Here is a 20,207-nt window from a genome sequence, read left to right on the forward strand (position 1 = left end):
GGGGCACATTTGGTCTGGCAACGAGCAGCTCCATTAGTGAGGTTCTGGGCTAACGTACTGGATAATGCAGGACCTCAGTTAACTCCACTAGAGTAAGCACTACCAGCAGAAGACTAGCCTTAGCAGAAGCCGAAGACTAATGCACGGGTTCGAGTACTCACGTATAGTAGACAGATTCTGGCAATCAAAGTTGAGGCTTTGTTGCCTGGCAAATACAGGGTACTACATACCGGACAACGCAGCTGTTACTTGTTCAAGCCCGCTCAAGGAGAGCTCGCTCAAACTCGCTCAAGCCAGAGGGACCCAGATTTCGATGTGTGTACTTGTGGCCGCAGGAAGAGCAGTTTCACGACGGCCAGTCCAGTCCAGACGGAATCACCGAGCAGAGTCCCGGCGGAATGCTCGTGTGTCTAGCTTGTCGGCTCGAAGGGAAAGGAGAGAGAAAGAGAGAGCGAGCAAACTTTATTCAGCAGGTCAAATCCGAGCTGCAGAGTTACGAGTGCTCGGAGGAAAGGAATGTTCCATGGTCCTCTGATGGTGGGGGGCTTGGCAGAGTTGCACTACGAGTTTCGATGTGGGCAGCCAACAGGGACCGCAGGGTGGTCCATAGATTCTTGAGGGGACTGGCCCAGCTAGACCACGAGTAGGGTAGGCCTAGATGAGGGTCCCCACAAGTTTTAGAACTGGGGAGCACAGCGTAACAGCCCCCAGAAAAGTTTATGGAACCCCAAGGCAACATGCTCACATGTAACAAATTTTAGAAGGGGGTCTTCCACAACAGCTCACAGCCACCTTGGATGCTTGGATGCAGGGAGCTTAGGCTTAGCCCCGTGGAAGATATTTGATTGTCGCTTTTACTACCATTGCGGATGACAACCCCCTAACGCACTTTGCCACCACACCGTCGTGCACTTTCTAGCGTGTGTATCTTGTTTTTCGTGTTTGCTTCAGTCAAACCTCGATGTAACGAAGTCGGTAAAATTTGTAATTTACTTCGTTACGTTGAGATTTCGCTACATTGAAATTTGTGGTGAAAATGAAGTGTTACACGCGGGAAGCGATTACTGCGAGCGAAAACGTGGCGCGCGTACATGGCTGGCGCACTGGCGGCACCGCACATACCACCCACTCGATGTGACAGCCGTGAAGTTAAGTAGGTAGCTCAAACTAGTCCAGTCAAACCTGGTTATATCGAACTCACCAAGCTAAGGAATTAGACGTGACAAAAGCACATAGCATTTGTAAAAACACTTTATTGATGAAACTGCCTTACTTTTTCACGAAATGGTCCTGTATCTTTTTCTGCTTGAACAACCTTGCTGGCCGAGACAGTGCACACTTCTCCACACTGCGTAAAGAGTCGGAGCAGCTGAGGCCGCCATCTTTCACATTTGCGAAGGAGCGCTGGACTAGTGCGAGTGCACCAATCACTTCAGAGGTCGTGGGCGAAGGGTCGTCGTTGCTTTTGTCGTTGCGTCCACTTCTTTTCTGGCACAGGCAGCAGCCACCGTCGGTGTGCAATCGTGAAAGTGGGCGTAAAAAAACGCGCGCGCAATGCTCGTAGTAACCCACAAATGCTTCGCCACGCCCTTGCTGGAACGATGGAACCCGACAAGCACGAGCGAACGCAAACGAAGGACAAAGCGGCAGCTATCGGCGGCGGTGCCATGCACAGTTTGTAGGCAAGGAGCTTGTGGGAACTACAGTCGCTCACAGACTCCGTGGCTCGCTGCATCCGTGGCATTGGGTGGCCCACGTTGCCGTTTGCATTTTATCGAGACCTCATTTCAATGCCTGTGTCTCCCAAAATCTACTTCTACAACAAAATTCGTGCCTAGCTGTCCGTGAAAGTTCGTTACATAGAAATTTTGGCAAATGGGACTTCATGACACAGAAGTTGAAAATATGTCGTGTGCATACACTTGAAGTATGCATACACTTGAAAAAATTACGTGGTTCGTTGCATGGGGAATTTTGTTACATCGAAGTTCATTACATCGGGGTGTGACTGTACAGGAGTGTGGTGACAAGCAGTAGCTGCCATGGCCTGCGCTAGTTTGAGCGCTTGAGGAACCCAGCGGGTGGGCATGGAAGACATGCAAGCAGAGTGTTTCTGCGTGCATAGAATGCTTCATGACTTCCTGCTTTATCCCCTAGGTGCAAAATCTACAAACTTAGCTCAGTGGGCGTTGTGTTGATTGGGAAAATGAGCCGCAGCTTTCGCTTCAGCCACGGTAATGCGCAGTCTCGCTGACTGTGGGAGGGACGCCAGGAATGCCAGGTCCTCTGGGGGCCATTTCTGGGGCGCCTGCTATTTCGGCGAGATAGCATGCGCCTTCTGCGGCTTTGGTTCTACCCATGCAGTGTACGGTGCCCCAAGCTGCTTGGGGACGAGGGCCAATTCTGAAACTCCCTATTGTATGTACGTCGTCACCTTGTGTCCTGCGTATTGAGCAAAAGGTTGGAGCAGTAGCGTGGAATCGAAGGAGATATTCTTGAAGCATGCTCTATCAGAAAAGCGGGGTGGGAGTGCATCAGCGAACCATCTATTACCCTTTCTGAGAAAGAGAGTGATCTCCTGGAAAGCGGACCAGAATATAATTCATGATGCCGTATGGGCTTAAGATACAAGTTGATTAAGATACAAGTTTTTTTCAGTAGTAAAGGTTAGTTGAAAGCGGAGCCTCGTCTGTCCTGGTGGTTTCTTCTTGTGTGTGCATTTTTTTGCCCCTGAAAACCCTTCCCACTGCTCTCTGTGGAGGCATTAACTTGTTCCCGACTATATAGTCGGATTCCGTTTTCGAAGCCTCAACTGTTTGCAGGCCCTGCACGCAGTGCAGTCAGGCCACAAACGCAGCAGCAAGGAAAGTGAAGCAGAGCCAACAGTCATGCGAACAAGCAACAAAACGTGCACGGATGCTCTTAAGAGCGTGCGGTAGCTCATGTACAGTATCACTTCGCCTATGTGACGGACCCAGGTGTCAACGGGCACAAGCGTTTTGAAAGGAGATGGCTATGAATGTGTGACATCGTCTGCCTTTTCTGGCGTAGTTTGTCTGTCGTCGCAGCAGTAATTTATAAGTATGTTAAATCCAAAAAAATCACAGAAACTGCTCGTGCAATGTTCGAAATATTCTCATTAAAGGGACAGACAACCAATTTTTGTCGAGTATACGTTCTCTATCCCAAATGAGAAAGCATCACTTAAAGCATCACTTAAAAAGAGGAATGGTTTCGCTGATAACGGCCCAGAACTTTTTAGAAAAAATAAATTTTTAGATCTAGGAGTCGTATGTGTCCTCACAAGAATAATGCTGGCAACCATGACTTACAGTAGCGCGGCAACAAACTTATGTCTGCATGCAAAACGAAAAACGGTATTTAAAATTTTCTCCCAGCTAAAAAAAAAAGTGAGTCGCAGCCTTTCGTATTCCTTTGTGTGTTTCTTTAATTCAACGGTCTATTTAGCACGGATGCGCCATCTGTTGGAATAGACGATAGGTAGAATCTGGCTTCACATTGTGGAGGTCGGAAGTTCGATTCTCCCTGGGTGCGACTTTTTTTTTTTTTTTTTTAAGCTGCTGTTGCGTATTTGGAAGCTGAAATTAAATATTTTGCCAGAACAAATGGCCCTGACTCAGGCAGCATTGTCAAATCCCCTTCACTGGGTCTGTTTACTGAACGCTGCCGTTGATTCTGGGCCTGCAGGCTCAGTTAGCCACACTGAGAGCAACCCAGCGACGGCGGGAGGCGTGTCTTAAAAATTTTCAAAATAATGTTAAAAAATACATATACAATTGAAACTTGCACAAATACATGTGTTAAAAGGTTTTCAATTAGTAAATAAACGTTTCAGCAGTTACAGTAGCTGCTAGGCTTGCAGGTCACGTGACCGGGACACATATTGTAGTGTCAAGTTTCGACACTACGAACCGCCACCCATGCAATTTCGGGAAGTTTTCTGCCAAATTAAAATTATTTCCGCCAATTTGTTTACAAATTGCTCGTGGTTACTGGCCTATATAAAACGCTGGATTTCATACGAGCTAGAGGACATATATGCGACAAAAATCGGTTGCCCGTCCCTTTAACGCACTACTTGCGCTGTGCGGAGTAAGATCCTGCTGCGGTGATGAAGCACAGCGGCGGCTTCCGTTGCTATTGCCATGCTGGCCCTGACGTGCCTCCATTGTCCCTTCCCATGCCTGTCAGGGAGGGCCGGAGGACACTGCCAGGCCTGTGAGCAGTGAGCCCCGAATTGCGGAAGAGCAGGAGGGGGAGGAAGAGGGGGAGGAGCGAGGTTCCCAAGACGTGCAAGGGGCACCCGAGGAGCTGCTGCAAAGCTCCCAAGGCGTACTGGAGGAGGAGGAGGAGGGGGCGGCAGTGGAGCAGCAGCTGCAAGTCCCGGCTGCTCGGCGGAGGGGGAGGCCCCCCAAGGGCAAGCCCAGTGCTGCACCCACGCCTTCCTCCGGGGACTCCCCAGAGCCAGCTCCCAAGAAGCGCAGGGGGAGGCCTCCCAAGGCCCTGCCTGCTGCCAACAGGGAAGGGGAGCAGGGGCCCGGGAAGGAGGGAGAGCGCACGGCTTGCAATGGGCCCCCGACAGACTGCACAGCAGAAGGGGAAGGCCCGCCGAGTCGTCCCAACAAGGTGAGCTTTCTCTCCCGGGAGGGGCCCAAATGATGCAGCGAGGTGTCGAGGGCAGTACTGTTTGCAGGGGTCGATGTGTGAATCTTGTGAAGGTAGGTGCAGTGGAACCGTGATGAAACGGCTTGCAAGGGACAGCGTGGAACTTTCATGTTAATCGGCGTACGGGTAAATGCCGGCCTAGTCTAGTAGGTCGTCTTACGCGACGGGTGGGCTCGGAATTTATTTAAATGACTGTTTAGCACGTTCGTGCGTAATGTGCAAACCTTTAGCTAAAATCCCAAAGTTGTAAAAAAAAAAAAAAAGAAACGAGTATCAGTTTTTGTAGGCCCTTAGGCTTAAAGAAGCCATACAACTCTGCGCCAGTTGAAAGACTCGCAGAATAACTCTGAGACCAGTCTGACCACAAAATATATCGAACCAGTGCAGTGGCATAGGGGCAGTCATCAGGAATTCGAAGGCAAACACAGCCTCATGATGCGAAGGTCACTGTGCCATCTCTCGAGTCACGACAGGGGGCAGCTTACAAAGTCTTCAGGAGCACGGGTGAATTGCTCCAGTTCAAGGCCTGAGGCCCATCTGTGGCAACCTCTGTGGTGGCTGTTAGACCAGTTGGGGTGTTTGTATGAACCTGTATGGCTTGTATTGCTATTTGCCATGTGCTAACAGCCCAAACAAGAACTCTGCTCGGAGTCCAAGTGGCAGTCCAGCACTCTGCAGCAGAGTTGTGCTCAAACCCCACACATCTTTGCTGTGCTTGTTTCACCAATGCAAACAAGCTAGGTTAGCTCGCAAGGGACCTGCCGTGGTGGCTCAGTGGCTAAGGCGGTGTGCTGCTGAGCACGAGGTCGCGGGTTCGATTCCCGGCCGCGGCGGCCGCTTTCCTGATGGAGGCAAAAAGCGAAAACGCCCGTGTGTACGAGATTTCGGCGCACATTAAAGATCCCCAGGTGGTCAAAATCAATCCGGAGCCCTCCATTATGGTGCACCTTATCGCCTGCGTTGCGTCGGCGCGTTAAACCCTACAGTCAATCAATCAAAGCTCGCAAGGGGCCTGTGCAGTGCCGACGGTCTTCCTGGCTGTGTAATCCTGCTTCTTTGTGCTGCAGTTCGTAGGGAAAGTTGGACAAGATGAGAGTATTGTGCTACTTTGGTGCAGTAGCTGCGTCTCTGGTTTTCACTGAAACAGTTGGGGGAATGAAGGTATGGGGGCACGTGCTTCGCGAGGTACCCCAGCGAGATGATAATATGAGAGCTACTATCAGTCTACCTTGATTTGATTTAGGCTTGCAGTTTAGAGGCACTGTTTGCTGACTGAATGCTTTCGGACTACCTTGCAGATGTCTTTTGTGCGTTGGAACCAGGTGCAAATTGGTGCGCCTCCTGTCGCATTGGGGCATCAATTCCTTTAGCGTCGTTACTAGTTTTTTATGTTGCGCCACCATCAACCCTAGAGAAGGCAGGGGGCGGCAGAAAGTTAGCTGGGCAGATGAGATCAGAATTAGTGGCAGTTGGCGCAGGACCGGGACAACTGGAGATCTATGGAAGACGCCTTTGCCCTGCTGTGAGTATAGACAGGCTGACGACGGTGATGATGACTATCAACATATGCACAGCGGCAGTGAAACACTGTCTGTGGTCTAACTGTGCATCTGTGCTTGTATCACTGTCGTGCGGAGTCGGTCACTATTTGGGGCAATGTTGGCAGTGGTCAGAATGCCAGTACTGGTGAAAAGGATTGATTTCGGCCCTGGCGGGCTCTGTGACCTGTATTGGGAAATAAACCTCCTTGTTGTGTTTTAGGAGCCTGGGGCCGCAGCCGCTAGCAGCAGCCGCAGCACCGACGGAGCTGGAACCTCGGAGAATGAGGCGTCTTGTGGCCGACATCGAGCCGACAGCAGCCGCATGGAGGAGGCTGCATTTTCCCCCGGGAGGAGATCTTCTGGCCGCAAGCAGTCGCTGGCCACCGAGGTACCCTCTCCCCCTCCTTTTGGCTCCCACGCTCTTCACTTGCCACCATACAGGCCTGCCTTGCAGCAGAGGCGGGCGGGGGAAGTCAGATGAGACGGCATTGGCATGCTGTCGTGAAGGGAACTTTGGAAAATTATTCATTGATGTGGAACACCGTTGGAGGGGAAAATGGGGAAAAGTAATTGCAGCAGCTGCATTAAATAAGGGAAGATTGACGTAGGTCTGCAACGGGTGCCGCTTTGGAACTCGTTTATTCTCGGAGACTCATGATTCAGCCAGACACGTTCAGCTGAAGCAGCTTGCGATCTTTTTTAGGTTGGTTCTACACAAAGGGTGTGCTTTAAACGGTCCTGGTAGCAGCTCACATCGGCTGTACGTGAAACATGCAAACAATTGAAGCACTGGGGAGAGCCAGGCTAGTTGAAAATAGTGCGTCGTTGGAACTGCGCACAAACAAACAGGGACTAAGAGGCATACACACACAAACAATGGAGGTAAAACACTTGTTCTAAGGGGGGGGTTTGCCTTTCAGATGTGCGGTCAGGTTGGTTCCACTCTGTGTTTTTGGGCGTTGCATGCCAGGAGCTATCTGGGAATTTTGTACAAAAGCAGTGCGTTGAAGCTTGAACTTGAGGAATGTCCAGCCAATACTGAGGAAACTGTATGCTTCGAAGAGCGTGCCTCTGACTGGCTGTGCGGTGGCTTGCACTTGTAGCGTGAGCAGATGTTGTGCTGGGAATGGCGCGCAGGGGTGTGCGGCAGGTTTCGTTGGGTGTGAGGGGACGTGCAGAGATGGAGTGCTACCAAGATCTTCCAGACAAGCTTCCTAGGAGCATGTGCTAGGCTCCTGATTTGTGGGCTCTGTTCAGTGATAGGCCGGAATGTGCGAATAGCATGAAACAGGCAGAAGGAAGGCACCATTCCCCGCCCTGTCCTTTTCACACGTTTTATCCCGTCGTGCCAAAAACCAACGAGCCCGTCGTATTGCTTGGCTGTGTCAAATGTCAGCCAGGTTACTGCCGTGTGTGCTACGAGGAATGCCTGCAGATTTTTACTAGAAACTCATGTTTTCGGAATATCTGTTAATAGGATTGAGGCCTGAAGGTGGCGGGGGGAAGTTAAAGATCACTGTTCTCAAATTTATAGCACTTTTAGGTTGTCAGTGGCGGTAGTCCAGAGAGGTTTGTTGATGTATGCAGTAATGCAGTCTTCAACTCATTGCGCTCACAAATTGTGCAAACACAAAGGACTGAAAGGAGCCATGAAGAGAAAATACAACTTCGTGTAATTTGAAAGAACTAGGATTCCGTATCTCGCTCAGCTCCATTAGAGCCCCAAAAGATGTTTTTTAACGAAAAAAAAAGCAAGAAGTATTTCAAAACTTTCAAATTTTGCGCCGCAGTGACATTTTATGAGCAAGAATGATGTCATATGGGCCAGCAATAAAACGTAATTTTCAGTGCGTTAATTGCACGTTAGCATTCAAGTGATGCGGTCAAATGGAACTAGAGGCCCCATTACAGACGTCCAGTCATGTGTCGTCGCAACAGGTCAGTTAGGCAGCCGCCAATCGCACAAACAAGGTTCCGTGACGTCGTAGAAAAGTTGTGGGAAATCGGCTAGGGGGTCGCGACTGCTTCACACGTTTTATTTAATATCTCCATTATTTGTTCTGAGATTGCGATGATATTGGTATCATTGTTATCGGGACTAAGCAGTCTTTCTAATAAACCCAACTTGTATTTTGTCTTCATGGCTCCTTTAATAACGAACACACTGTGCATGTATAATGAAAGGCATTCAATCAGTAGATGTCTTTCAGTTTTCTTTTTATCATTTTCTGGTAGCCTCGCAAAATGAAGTCAGTTGGCAGTTGTGCTTTTCAATGTGTATTTCGTGTGTGTGTTTAGTGTCTTTAGAGCAAGAAGTTTGTCAGCTCAGTGTTTTCACTGTTGAGATGTATTGACCACCGCAGAAGCAAGCTCCTGCTGAAGAAACATCATACTGGCTTACAACGGGCAGAAGCCTGTTTTTTTTAGTTGTTGGGGCTGATGTGTAACCTGGCCACAAGGTTGTTTACAGTAGAGGAAAAGCGCAGCTCAACCTTGCACAGTTAAAGCCAAAATTTGGGCTACTTGTATATCACTTGATCGCATTTCACTAGCAAAAGTGAGACGAGGGCCCAGAGGGCACACGGCATGCTTGCTAGCCAAAGTCTAGCCAGTGTCCTGTGTGCAGCTGTCTGTGCCTTCGTCTCACTTTTGCTAGTGAAATGTGTTCAACCTTGTACATTGTTGTATCCTGCTGGGCCTTAGAATTGTTCACTAATTGTGAACATAATGGAATGCTGAACACCCGTCCTTGTGTACACACCCCTTTTTTTTGTCTTTTGGCTGAACACTTAGGTTACGTTGCAGTGAGGGGAAAAAGTTGCGTGCAGCAAGGTTTCCTACAACCATGTTCAGCTCTGCCTGTTATGGGCTTTCTGTGGAGTGAGGCAGGGGTCTGCATTTATTTGCGCACCAGTTTCGAGTGGTATTTATGGGACCCTCGGTGGGATGCTGTCCCATTCATGCAGCACGCATAAGGGATGATGTGTGAGGGGGACAGCATGTGGCATATCCAAAGTGAGCCACCCTAACTGCACGCCAACTTTCCTTAGTCATGAGCAGGCAGTGCATGGAAGGGGCAGTGCTCTCTCTCTCTCTCTCTCTCTCTCTCTCTCTCTCTCTCTCTCTCTCTCTCTCTCTCTCTCTCTCTCTCTCTCTCTCGCTCTCTGTGAGAGGGGGAAGAGGGAGGGGCTCGTTTGGCCTTCGGTGTTAAAAACCGTTTTCTTTTTTCCCCATGCGGGTCAAAGAAGTTCTTCCCATGCACACACACGTTTCGGCAGGAGGCCTTGCCTTCATCAGGCCCCGATGAAGGCAAGTCTCACTGCCGAAACAGTGGTGATGCACTGAGGGCCCTACCCTGCTTGGTTTTCTTCTCTTGGTGTGTGGTGCACGTGCACATGTGTGTCCCTGCTGTGCCAGGGTCCCCTGGTGTGCTCGGCGTGCGGCCAGTCGTTCTCCAGGAAGGAGGAGGCCTCCGATCATGTCCTGCGCGTGCACTACAACGTGGTGAGTGCAGCTTCTCTAAAGGGCTACTTGGGGGTTTTCCAAAATACTGTGAGCAATTAGCAGCATTTTGCACCCTAATTCTAATCTCCTAAATTTTATTGCGAAATTCTGGTGCTGAGGTGACCTAATAAGACAATAGGACTGGTGGTATTGCCCACTATCACCCCAGTCCAAGCACGTGGGACGTTGCCAATGCTAGTTTGTGCCACTGGCCATGTTTTATAGAGATAAACAAGATTGCGAGTTCACAGGATAGTAGCGGAGATCCTTGAGTATCTCTTGAAATGCATCGCTGGGGTGCTGCAATGCATTTTAATGGGGAAATTTCCACTTTGGTGCAGTCTAAAAATGGTCTCATTCCTGGTGGTATTTTTGTACAAGTGGTGGGAAATTTAAAAGTGGGTCACTGTTTATGGATTTTGTTTTCTGTTTTTTCTTCCCCCCGAATAGGAGTAGGCCAAGTTACTGAAGATAGGTTAGTTGAAATAAACAAAAAAAAATGTTTTTCCACTTCACTCGCACTTCAAGGCAGCAGATGAGCATGAACGCTAATTTTATTGTTTTTGGCATGGAGTAATGCAAATTCGCAAACAGTCCAAATGGCAGAACATAAATTTTAATGATAACAGATTCAGTATTTTTGTGTCACAAAGGTTTCCAAGTTTACAGAGGCACTGAGTAACCTCACTGGAAAAAAAAAAAAAAAAAAGTTGATGCGGCCACTCCATTGTCGACAGGCTACATCCAGCGCATCAAAAGCATAAAACGAGCTACTCATTAGCTGGGCATAATTTTTTTTTCAGTCATGGGCATGTTACCAGAAAAAAGTAACAGTCTTACAGTTACTAAAGCCAGAAAAGTAACTCTGTTGCAGTTACGATTACAGAATTTTTAGAAGTGACTTGTTCAAGTTACTCTGAAAAAGTAAAGTCGTTACTTTTCCGTTACTGTATAAAACTAAGTAGCAAAACAAATGTTGCAGTTCATTTAGTTTTAAGTTAACATACGAAGGAGTGTGGTCATCAAAAGAGCACATGGTAAAACGAAGGGAACCTAAAAGGGGTGCACTCAAGCCCACCTCCAACAATCGTTCTGTGCACCTCATTTTGTTGCGTCAACTTTTTTTTGCTTATGCACCCCTGGTGTCGGAAAATATTTTCGCAAAACCCATTATAACTCGGAAGGAGTTCGTCCCAAAGTTGGCGTCCGAGAGCTTCCCTCTTTTCAGAGGTCTACTTTCCAGTTTCTTTTTTTTTTTCCTTCCTGTTTGGTCGCTCAAGACGAAGGAATAGTTTTAGACATCACCCTTCAGACCGACCACGTTTCTTCGGCAGGAAAGATAATCCATCCTCGTGGCGACCTTCTCTCCTAAACTGCGAGAGCAGCCGTGTTGCGGAAAAGTGAAAGGTGGAGAGAAAAAAGTGCGAAAAAGGAGCAAGCGCAATCTGTACGTCGGCCTTTAACCCTTTCAGGGTCACGGACGTACATGTACGTGCGCTGCAAACACCTTCAAAATGGTCAATAACATATATGTACGTCATCGCTTGTACGTTTAAAAAGCGCTCCTTTTTCGCCAACTTCTCTTGCTTGCCATGTGCTGCCACACTGCGGAAATACGTCAAATTATTTTCTTGCGCCAATGGCTCTTCTTTTTTTTTTTTCTTTTTTTTATGAATTGCTTCAGTGGCGCGCCGGCTATTGCATGCGCATCCGGTAACGAGGGGGCATGCTTAAGGTCCCTAAAATTAGGCATGCTGGGCCTTAGGCATGCTGGGTATTAGGCCTTAGGCCTTAGGCATGCTGGGTATCGCCCACCGGACGGCTCTCGCTTCCTGCGCCTTCCACAGACCAAGTGGGCCGGCGAAACTGATGAGGCTCTTTTCTCTTTTTTTTGTATTTTATAGGAGCGGTGCGCCGTCTATCGCTCACGCATCCCGCTGTGCATGCCTGCACGCGCAGTAGCTGGTTTCGGTATTGTCCTCCGGGCGCTTCCCGCTTTTTGCACCCGCGAAACTGATGTCTATCTGATTTCCATTCACTCAAAAGGTGGCGGCTTGTTACTCTCTTGTTTTTATTTAGAATTTTTCTTGTGTTACTCATGAATAAACCACATGTATGTAACAACGCAAACGATTTTTTCGTCACTTTATGGTCACCCTAAAAAAATTACGATAATTTTTCCTCGAAATAGATTCATCTGAAGCATTTAAATCAGCAATAACAAAAATGAACCCTGGGGGGTCGCATTTGGCGATAAAAATTCGACCCTCAAAGGGTTAACTCTTTCACTCTGGCGCCATAGGTAATCGGAAGCCGGCGTCCGATGATTTCAAATCTCCCGCAAAATCTAAAAACCGCGCTCCACAGACAACTATCGCCATCTGGTGTGTTCATTGGCAAATTCTCTTTCAGTTTTGGTTTCGTTTGTTTATGTGTCGCGTGTGGTGGCGGTGTAGCAAGAGAAATTTGAACCGAAGGTAGAGGGGATTAGGAGGAAAATGGCGTCGGGTACGCGCCGCGCTCCGCACAGTCGGACTGCCGTAGCAAGCACTTCGGCAGCTCCTGCTGTTGATTTTTCTGATTCCAGCAGCAGTGATGGGTCAAGCAACGATGTGGGATATTCAGATTTCAGTTTGGATGACGAAGCTCCGGTTCAGGTGTCTCGCACTTCAACAACCGCTGGCAGGTAATTTTGTTGTGACTCCCCGCTGTATTTGTAAACAAAACGTGCTTCTTATCTGACGACTGCGGTTTTACTTTTTAGGGTCTCGACAACGTACGGCCAGGATATTTTGCCAAGTGCACCGCGCCATATCGCGCTATCACCTTCAAGATAACCTGGCGCTCGTGTCAGATTAGCGCTGCAGGGCGATGTGCGATGCTTCTCGAGAGCGCTGGATTTTTTTTTTTCTTGTTTTTTACCACCGAACTAATAAGGATTTTGGGCGAGAACACAAAAGAGTATGCTTGGATGCACATTTTACAGAGACTCACTCACCCTTCAGTGCCTTCGTGGCGTGGCACAGCCGTCAGCTCCGCTAGGTTTATGGGCCCTCAAAACTCGAAAACTTGGTATATACTGTTGATTTGTATAATTAATCATAGCCAAGGAATGCAGGAACAATTTGTATATCTTAAAAATCCTGAAATAATTTTTAGTCTCGGTAAAATTGCCGATTTGTGTTTTTCGTATACTTTTCTTGGGGTCTTTTTTCTGATTACTTGACGAATACACTGTAAGTAATTGTATCTTTAACAAAACTGCTGGTTTGTGTTTTGAAGAGCAATCTGTGAGCTACAATTTCATGCATAGCAAGGCTAAGTCTGTCCAGTAGCTCAAGAGAAAAAAAACGTTTCGTGGAAGCACTCAAAATCGGCCATTTTTCCACCGTAATGAAAGAGTTAATGTGTGCACATAATGGATAGTTTTCTGTAAAAAAAAAGTAACTAACGGTATTTCGTGTTACAGTTACTCTGTAAAGAAGTAGCAGTGCTACAGTTACAAGTTACTAAAAAAGTTATTAGTTACCAGTAACGCGTTACTAGTACAGGGTTCGCACAGGTCCTTGAAAACCTTGAAAACCCTTGAATTTAGAAGTGTCAATTTCGAGGCCTTGAAAGTCCTGGAATTTTTTAGCGGTCCTTGAAAACCCTTGATTTTTATGGGTGATTATCAGTGGATCTGTCTTTTCACAAGGACTTAAAGTGTTTATCTTGGATTGGAAGTTTTAACTAACGCAAAAAATATTGTAACAATCCAGTCTCAGTGTTATCGCACAAAGTTACAACACATTTAGCGAACTTTTTTGACAACGAGGCAATATTAGGAGGAGGAACTTGTGAATTCAACCTGCCCTGATACAATCTGCCATGATATTTTTGGTCCGCTCAGCGGGAGATATAGAAATGCGACTTGCGTCATCTTGCTTGTTGAATGCACTAATTATGACTTGTATCGAAACAAATAAATGTTCCAAAATCTTGAATCTCAAAAAAAGAGCAGCTCGTGAAAAAAAGCAGACAAAAAGACGTATTCTCGAAGAGAAGATTGACAACGTGAGGGCAACAGTTGCTTATTTAATATCTTAGCTGACATCCTTGCTGACAAAGCATGTGATACAAGCAACATTGCATGCATTGTGAAATAAAATTGCCTGAGAAAAACAGGAAAAACAAAGAAAGAAGAACTACCTCTAAACACCAACAAAAAAAAAAATAAAGCTGGGGTGCTTTCAACAACTCGTTAGTACTTATTTTAACTAATGTTCTTAGGTATTGTGCAATAAACAACTTTTGCGTTGTGTTGAAAAAGTTACATTATAAATAATCCCAGATAAACCATTAGATGGGGTCCTTGAAAATGTATTTTCTGGTCCCTAAAAATCCTTGAATTTTTGCCTTTGAAGAGTATACGAACCTTGTAGTAACCAGTTACTGTGCAAGACTTTTTTTTTTGCACTATTTTAATATGAAATAATATTACCTTACAATCCTCTGCTCCTTCAGGCAAAGCAACATTCCCTGCAGCACTGCCAAATGTAGGGTTCCTTTAAAAATTGCAAATTTAAAACTGCTGCAGCCAGAATGTGTTTTTTGGGGAAGGAGCCCAGGCGGGCCGTGTTGTGATGGCGACACCCCCCCTGTCACAGGCCCTGATCAACAGTGAGCGGTCACTCAGCGAGCAGGAGGTGCGGACAGCCCTGCGCAAGGCAGCCGACGTCCTGGGGCCGCTGCGCTGCCACTCGTGCGGCCAGTCCTTCCAGGCCTACATGTCGTACTACGTGCACCGGGGACGCTGCCAGGGGGCGCCCAAGGAGCCCCCAGGACAGCAGGCGGAGCCAGGAGGAGGAGGACAGGAGGAGCAGAAGACGGCCAGGGGGAGGCCGAGGAAGCAGGAGCCCAAGACACCGGAAGCAGCGGCAGAGGGAGGCGAGCGGCCCCAAGGACCTGAAGGGCAGCAGCAAGGAGTGCCCAGGCGAAGAGGGCGGCCACCCAAGGGATCCGGTGGACCGGAGCAGAAGACGTCGGAGGGAACAGGAAGGCAGTCCAAGGAGCGAGAGCGAAAAACGCCGGAGCCGAAAACTCCACAGCCCAGAGCAAAGCGGTCCAGGGGACCGGAGAAGGAAGCATCGGAGCAGAAAACACCAGAGCCCAGTGGGAAGCAGCCCAAGGGGCGGGCATCTGAAGGACAGGAGCCAAAAACGTTGAAGGGAAGGAGAAAGCGGTGCAGGGATGAAGAGCGACAAACGCCGGAGCCGAGAACTCCGCAGCCTCGAGCGAAGCGGCTCAGGGGACGGGAGCAGGAAACACCGGAGCCCGGAGCAAAGCATCCAAGGGCAGCAGATGAGCAGGAAGAGGTGCGTAGGTGCGGGTGTTCTGGCTGCACACCTTGGTCACTTGATTGCCTCTTTGGCAGCACAAAGCGTGAAAGGGAAGACGGTTGATTTTCAAGTGATGCATCACTCTTCTGTCTTTTTTTTTCTTTTTTTTCGCACAATGCATTTGCTCTTTGGCGGTCAGCCTGTAAAGTTTTATGTCAAAAAAAAAAGAGTGCATGTGAAAAATTGGCTGCATAACTGCTGAAGCATGTTTTGGTGTCGCTGCCACTGAATGCTTCCTCCTCTCTTTCCTCCATTGTATTACTCACACTCTCTTCTCCTCCCACTGACACGGGCCATTACTGCCCCTGAATCAGTGCTTCCTTCTCCTCCGATCCTCCTTCGCCTCTCTCTCGCCCCCCAAGTAGTCGTCTGCCTTGCGCTGTTTCCTCTTTCACCTCTCCATGCTGCCCTGTCTCATTACCACAGTCTCCAAGGTCTTTAGGTTCCTCTGCGTTTATCCCCAATCGGGTTTTTTCTCCCCATCTTCCCTTTCTCCTTGTACTCGACTGCTCCTGTGCTGTTGCTCCGATCGTCCTCTTCTGTTCTCTCTGCCATTCCCTTCCTCTCTTTCCCCCCTCCCAAATTGCTTCTACTTTCCACATACTGTATTTACTCGATTGTAAGGTGACCACGGTTGTAACGCGAGGGGTGACTTTTGACTGCATTCAGAAAGACATTTTGGCATGTCTGTATTCGATTGAACCGCAAGAGCTGACTTCAGGTAGCCAAATCTAGGTCAAAAACTCGCATTACAATTGAGTGAGTAGCGCTACATAACAATGCCTATTTGTCAACCTCCACTTCACCATTCCCCTCCGCAGCCCCACCTCTTTTCTCCCCCACCATCTTATCGCTCTCTGTCCTGCTCTCTCTGTCACCGTTGCCAATTCTTCTCCACTTCACCATTCCCTCCCCTCCCAGCTGGGCCTCTTCCCTTGCCCAGTGGGTCAGGCACTCACTGGGGAGCAGGCTGATCGGTGGCTTAATTTGCAACACTTGTTGAGCTAGTTGGTTCATGCTTACTGCAAAGAATAAAGTGGGGACTAAAGAGACAAAGACAAAGTAGACACAAAGAACGCACAGTTGGAAATTTGCGCTTGTATGTGTTGTTTGTGTTTACTTCACCTGCACCCCTTCTATTCTTTGCAAACATCGATGGCCGTCCTGGCCGATTTCAGGAGCTGACGGGCAGGCCACAATCTTAGCCTTGGTAGCGGTCTTGCACGATTGTAAACTCGTCGGTGCCTCTGGCACTCGACATGTGGGCACCTGCAGAACCAGTTGACACTGCACGGTGTCAGTGCCCACCTGCCCTTTAGTTGTTCCCAGTGGGCGCATATCAGACGAGGCTGTCAAAGGGTGGAGAGGAGGGAACAGGAGTCGTGGCACCTGGGCACTGCTTGTGTTGTTGGTGAGAGGTCAGGTGTGAGAGTATCACATGGGCTGGGGTGTGCTGCGGAAGCACTGTGCTCTGGTGCTGAACCGTGTGTTGCTTCTGCCCACTCGTGTTGCTGCTTTGTGGGGCGGAAGCTTGGGCTGTTCCTGGGTAGAAGTGATGGGGGTGTAGGGAAGCATGGCTTGGTTGCTTCCAGTCAAAGCGCATCTTCCCCTTTTGGGGGTCTGTAGTGCAGTGCTGCATTCACTGCCCTTGTTTATCAGGCATTTTTGTCATTGTTGTGTGGTCTGAGAACGACAGGTTGTTGACACTGGTTGGGAAGGAGTGCCGACCAGCTGATGGACCAGTGGCTGCGAATTCAGTAGCTGGGAGCCTGGTTTCTCTCCTTTTTTTTTTTTTTTTTTCCCCCCCCCATTACGAGGCACTCCGTCCATTCGATGGTCCCAGTGGCAGTTGATGGGGGTATGAGTTTTGGATGCTTGACACGTGCTCTCCCCTGCCCGTGTGGCATGCCAGCAGCAGCAGGAGCCAGGCTGCCGGTTCGAGAGCGCCGTTTTTGTGGAGGGGAGGCCCAGGCGGCGGACCAGCAGCCGGCGGGCCAGCTCCCACACTGGGGAGGAGGAGGAGGCAGCAGCCCCCAGCCCTGCTTCTCCCGGGCTGTCGCTGGAGGAGGAGGAGGGGGACCCCTTTGTGTGCTCGGCCTGCGAGGGGTCCTTCCCCGACATGGCCACCGCAAAGGTGCACATCCTGCGCACCCACTACAACCTGGTGAGCGCCCCTCGCTCGCCACGCTCTGGCCAGGGTCAACAGGCAAAGTGGTTTGCCCCCACGGCCTGGCCAAAGGAGTGAGGGGAGCACAGAGTATTGCTCCCCCAGCTGTGAAAGAACACTCTACGATGAAAAGCTAGACGGAGGCCAAGGGAGAACAGGGGACAAGCGCTCACTGTCAGCTCTCTTGTTCGACAGGCAGTACGTACATAATGCCTCCTGCACATACGCGCAGGTATGAAAAGGGAACAGAGCATCCTGTGTCAGCTATCTGCTTTTGCGCCGGCACGTATTTGCAAGATACTCTGTGTGCTGCCCGCTTGCACTTTGGTTGGCTGTGGCTGCGGATACTAGTGGATACAATGCTCCAGGTGGTGGTAACTGGAGCTCTTGTTTACAGCCTTGGACTCGCTGTGGACTCTCAAGAAGCAGTGCAGAATCCGTTCTTGTATGCCTGTGGCGTGGAGCACCTTTGCGCTATGTGCGGACTGTCCACTGCAAATACGAAACTGTAAATCGAAGAGGCCCACTGTGTGCCAGTTTACAGGCTTAAATGGGCGCTCAGCCCATTTAAGTCTTAAGAGCTGAGTGCGCCAACTACTTTTGTGCCCCGCTTTTCTTTTCTTTTTTTCTTTTTTTCTTCGAACTATTAGCTTAGAATAGAGTGAGTACAGTGGCCCTCGTCGATTCCGCTTCCCGTGTTCGAAGACTGCGCACCTTTTGTAGATTGATAACCGGGAGGACGGTTTTGCAGGCCCGGGTGAACGACAAGCGCCCCCTGTCGGAGGAGGAAGTGGTGGCGGCGCTGTCGAGCCTCCAGCGGCGGGTGCGGCGCTTCGACTGCGCCCAGCCGGCCTGCACCCACCGCAGCTGGCGGCCCGTCGACTTCCTCCAGCACCTCGCCGAGTGCGGCCCTTACCAGGGTGTCGTCACCGAGGCCACTGTCAAGCGCTTCCGCGCAAAGGTGAGCTCGTCTCCGAGGGATATTAAGGGGGGACGCGGCTTTCAAAATCAACTTCTTTATTTCTTTGTGGATTTCGATGAAAATTGGCACAGCAACTGGAAATGCTTCTGTGATAACACCATAAAAATTTCAAAGTAATATTTTGATAACTTTTTTATTTATTAAATTTTCTTTCTGTTCCGCTCGTACCGAGCTTGAGCGGCGTATAAAACACGATAGAAAACTTGTTCAAAGTGCTTTGCATTTCCAAGTAAATGGATGATGTCATGACAGTTTAAGATTTTTTTTTTACAACACAATGTTTTTTAGTTTTCATTTTTTTAGAGGTTAATGTGCAACAGGCATGTCGACCGTGTGGGGATCGTGGAGAACCGCGACCTGCGATCCCGAGCAAGCGCGCGCTTCGGGAGAGACGCTTGTGCGCTGAAACCGGTCCGGCGCTCCACTGGTTCGTCGGCGTCCCCCGAGAGATGGCGCCACCAATGTGTGCGGGGATAGGCGCGCGGGCGCGGGCGGCGCGAGCGTGCGCGCACGGGAGTCGGGAGAGTCTCGTCGGAGACCCGGTTGGGGCGAGATCGGCGGAACGCGGTGGTGATGGATACATGCATCTCAGGTGGGAGCTTTGTTTGTCGCGCGCCGTGAGTGCCTGCCTCCCGTTCGCGGTCACGACCCGGACGGCGTGATTCGTGAACGCCGTCGAGCCTTGTGCTCGCATGCTTTGGGATTCCCCAAATAAACGGCTGTGCTGCGGCACTACTGTCTACTGTGTTCTCGTATCGGCGAACCTCGCTGGGCTGCCGTAGGCATGGGAGCCCGCGTGGTTGACACGCCGGGAGCTAGCGTGGGGGCCTACCCCAGAGAGCTGGCAAGGCCCCCGGGGAACCCCTCACCTCATATATCCCACATGGCGCCCGAACGTGGGTCTCGTTTTCAGACGAATTCGAGGTTGCTAGCTCCCAGAGAAATGCGTTGCTGCAGTCGTAGCTCGCTACCCTTTGTCCGGAAGACTTCGGACGAAACGCCTCGCGCCAGTCGGTTGCAGGCAGACAGTTATGATGCCCGATACAGCCGTGACGGCGAATGTGTAAACTTTCCTACCCGCACCAGGCGGTGAGTCAGTAGGATACCTCCGAGCACCGCAGTCGCGGCCCGCTTGCGAGACGGCGGGAGGTGCGTAGGCCTTGTTCCAACATGGCGGCGGATCGCCTTCCTCGTAGCGCCGTCCCCGCGCAGTCGTGCCAGCGGCGCCGGTTGAAGTTTCCCGCAGGCGCGGCGGACACCACCGAGCGAGGGTGCGGTGTTTGGGAGTTCGCAAGCCGCACGATGAGCCCGCCGCCGCTACTGCGCTTCGAGTCCGAGGCGGAGTGTTTGCCGATTTGACGCCTGACAAAGAGCGAGGGGGATCGCTGAAGAATCAGTCTCCTCTCGCTGCGGGGAGAAGCGGGAGCAATGGGACCGTTGTCTCCGCGCTTCCGGAGTGCGTGCGTCTCGATGCCGTGAAGTCTCCGCTCGAGATTGCGTTTAGGCAGTAAGAGCTTCGCGCGGCTCGGCAGCGGGCTCGTTGGTCGCGAGAGATCGCCAGTCTTAGTAAGAGACGGACTCTCAGGCGACCTATACCGGTGATTTGCGCCCGTAAGCCGCTGGTATTGCGGTTGGCGCTGGCTCTACGGCAGCTTGTATTGCTGCGAGTGAGTTGCAGGAGCCCGCCTGCTTGATGCTGACGCTGCTTTGCCGACCAACGCACCAGGCCGAAATAGCTCGGACGGGTGTTTCGATGCTGACCCCCCGTAATAGTCGGGCGAGCTGCCTCCAGGCGGGGGTGGCTGCTGGAGCACAGTTGCCGGACTCGCGATTCCGCGAGCAAGCGAACGTGCAAGGGGGAGTCCCCTCGGGCATCTTTGTTACCCTATTTGGCGAGATCGTCGATAAGGTTTCCGGCCAGTCACAGGAGATTGCGGAGTCCCGCT

The 20,207-nt window shown here is 50.1% G+C and overlaps 1 protein-coding gene across 5 annotated transcripts in view; it reads left to right on the forward strand.

Annotated features, from left to right (window-relative positions):
* Positions 1-20,207, forward strand: part of LOC144175988 (uncharacterized) — a 127,816-nt gene that overhangs the window by 37,075 nt on the left and 70,534 nt on the right. For 4 of the 5 annotated variants that reach the window (XR_013323742.1, XM_077705066.1, XM_077705063.1 and 1 more), the window contains 6 exons: positions 4,213-4,647; positions 6,448-6,615; positions 9,645-9,731; positions 14,381-15,088; positions 17,025-17,276; positions 18,031-18,240. Coding sequence is in view for 4 of the 5 variants with exons in the window: in XM_077705066.1 (XP_077561192.1) it covers positions 4,213-4,647; positions 6,448-6,615; positions 9,645-9,731; positions 14,381-15,088; positions 17,025-17,276; positions 18,031-18,240 (1,860 nt within the window). In the remaining variant the exon portion in view is untranslated. The remainder of the gene's footprint in view (positions 1-4,212; positions 4,648-6,447; positions 6,616-9,644; positions 9,732-14,380; positions 15,089-17,024; positions 17,277-18,030; positions 18,241-20,207) is intronic. The other variant, XM_077705064.1, reaches the window with a different exon arrangement.

The sequence above is a fragment of the Haemaphysalis longicornis genome, unplaced genomic scaffold, assembly GCF_048455015.1.
Source record: "Haemaphysalis longicornis isolate Haplotype H1 unplaced genomic scaffold, Haemaphysalis longicornis Haplotype H1 scaffold_3, whole genome shotgun sequence".
NCBI lineage: Eukaryota > Metazoa > Arthropoda > Arachnida > Ixodida > Ixodidae > Haemaphysalis > Haemaphysalis longicornis.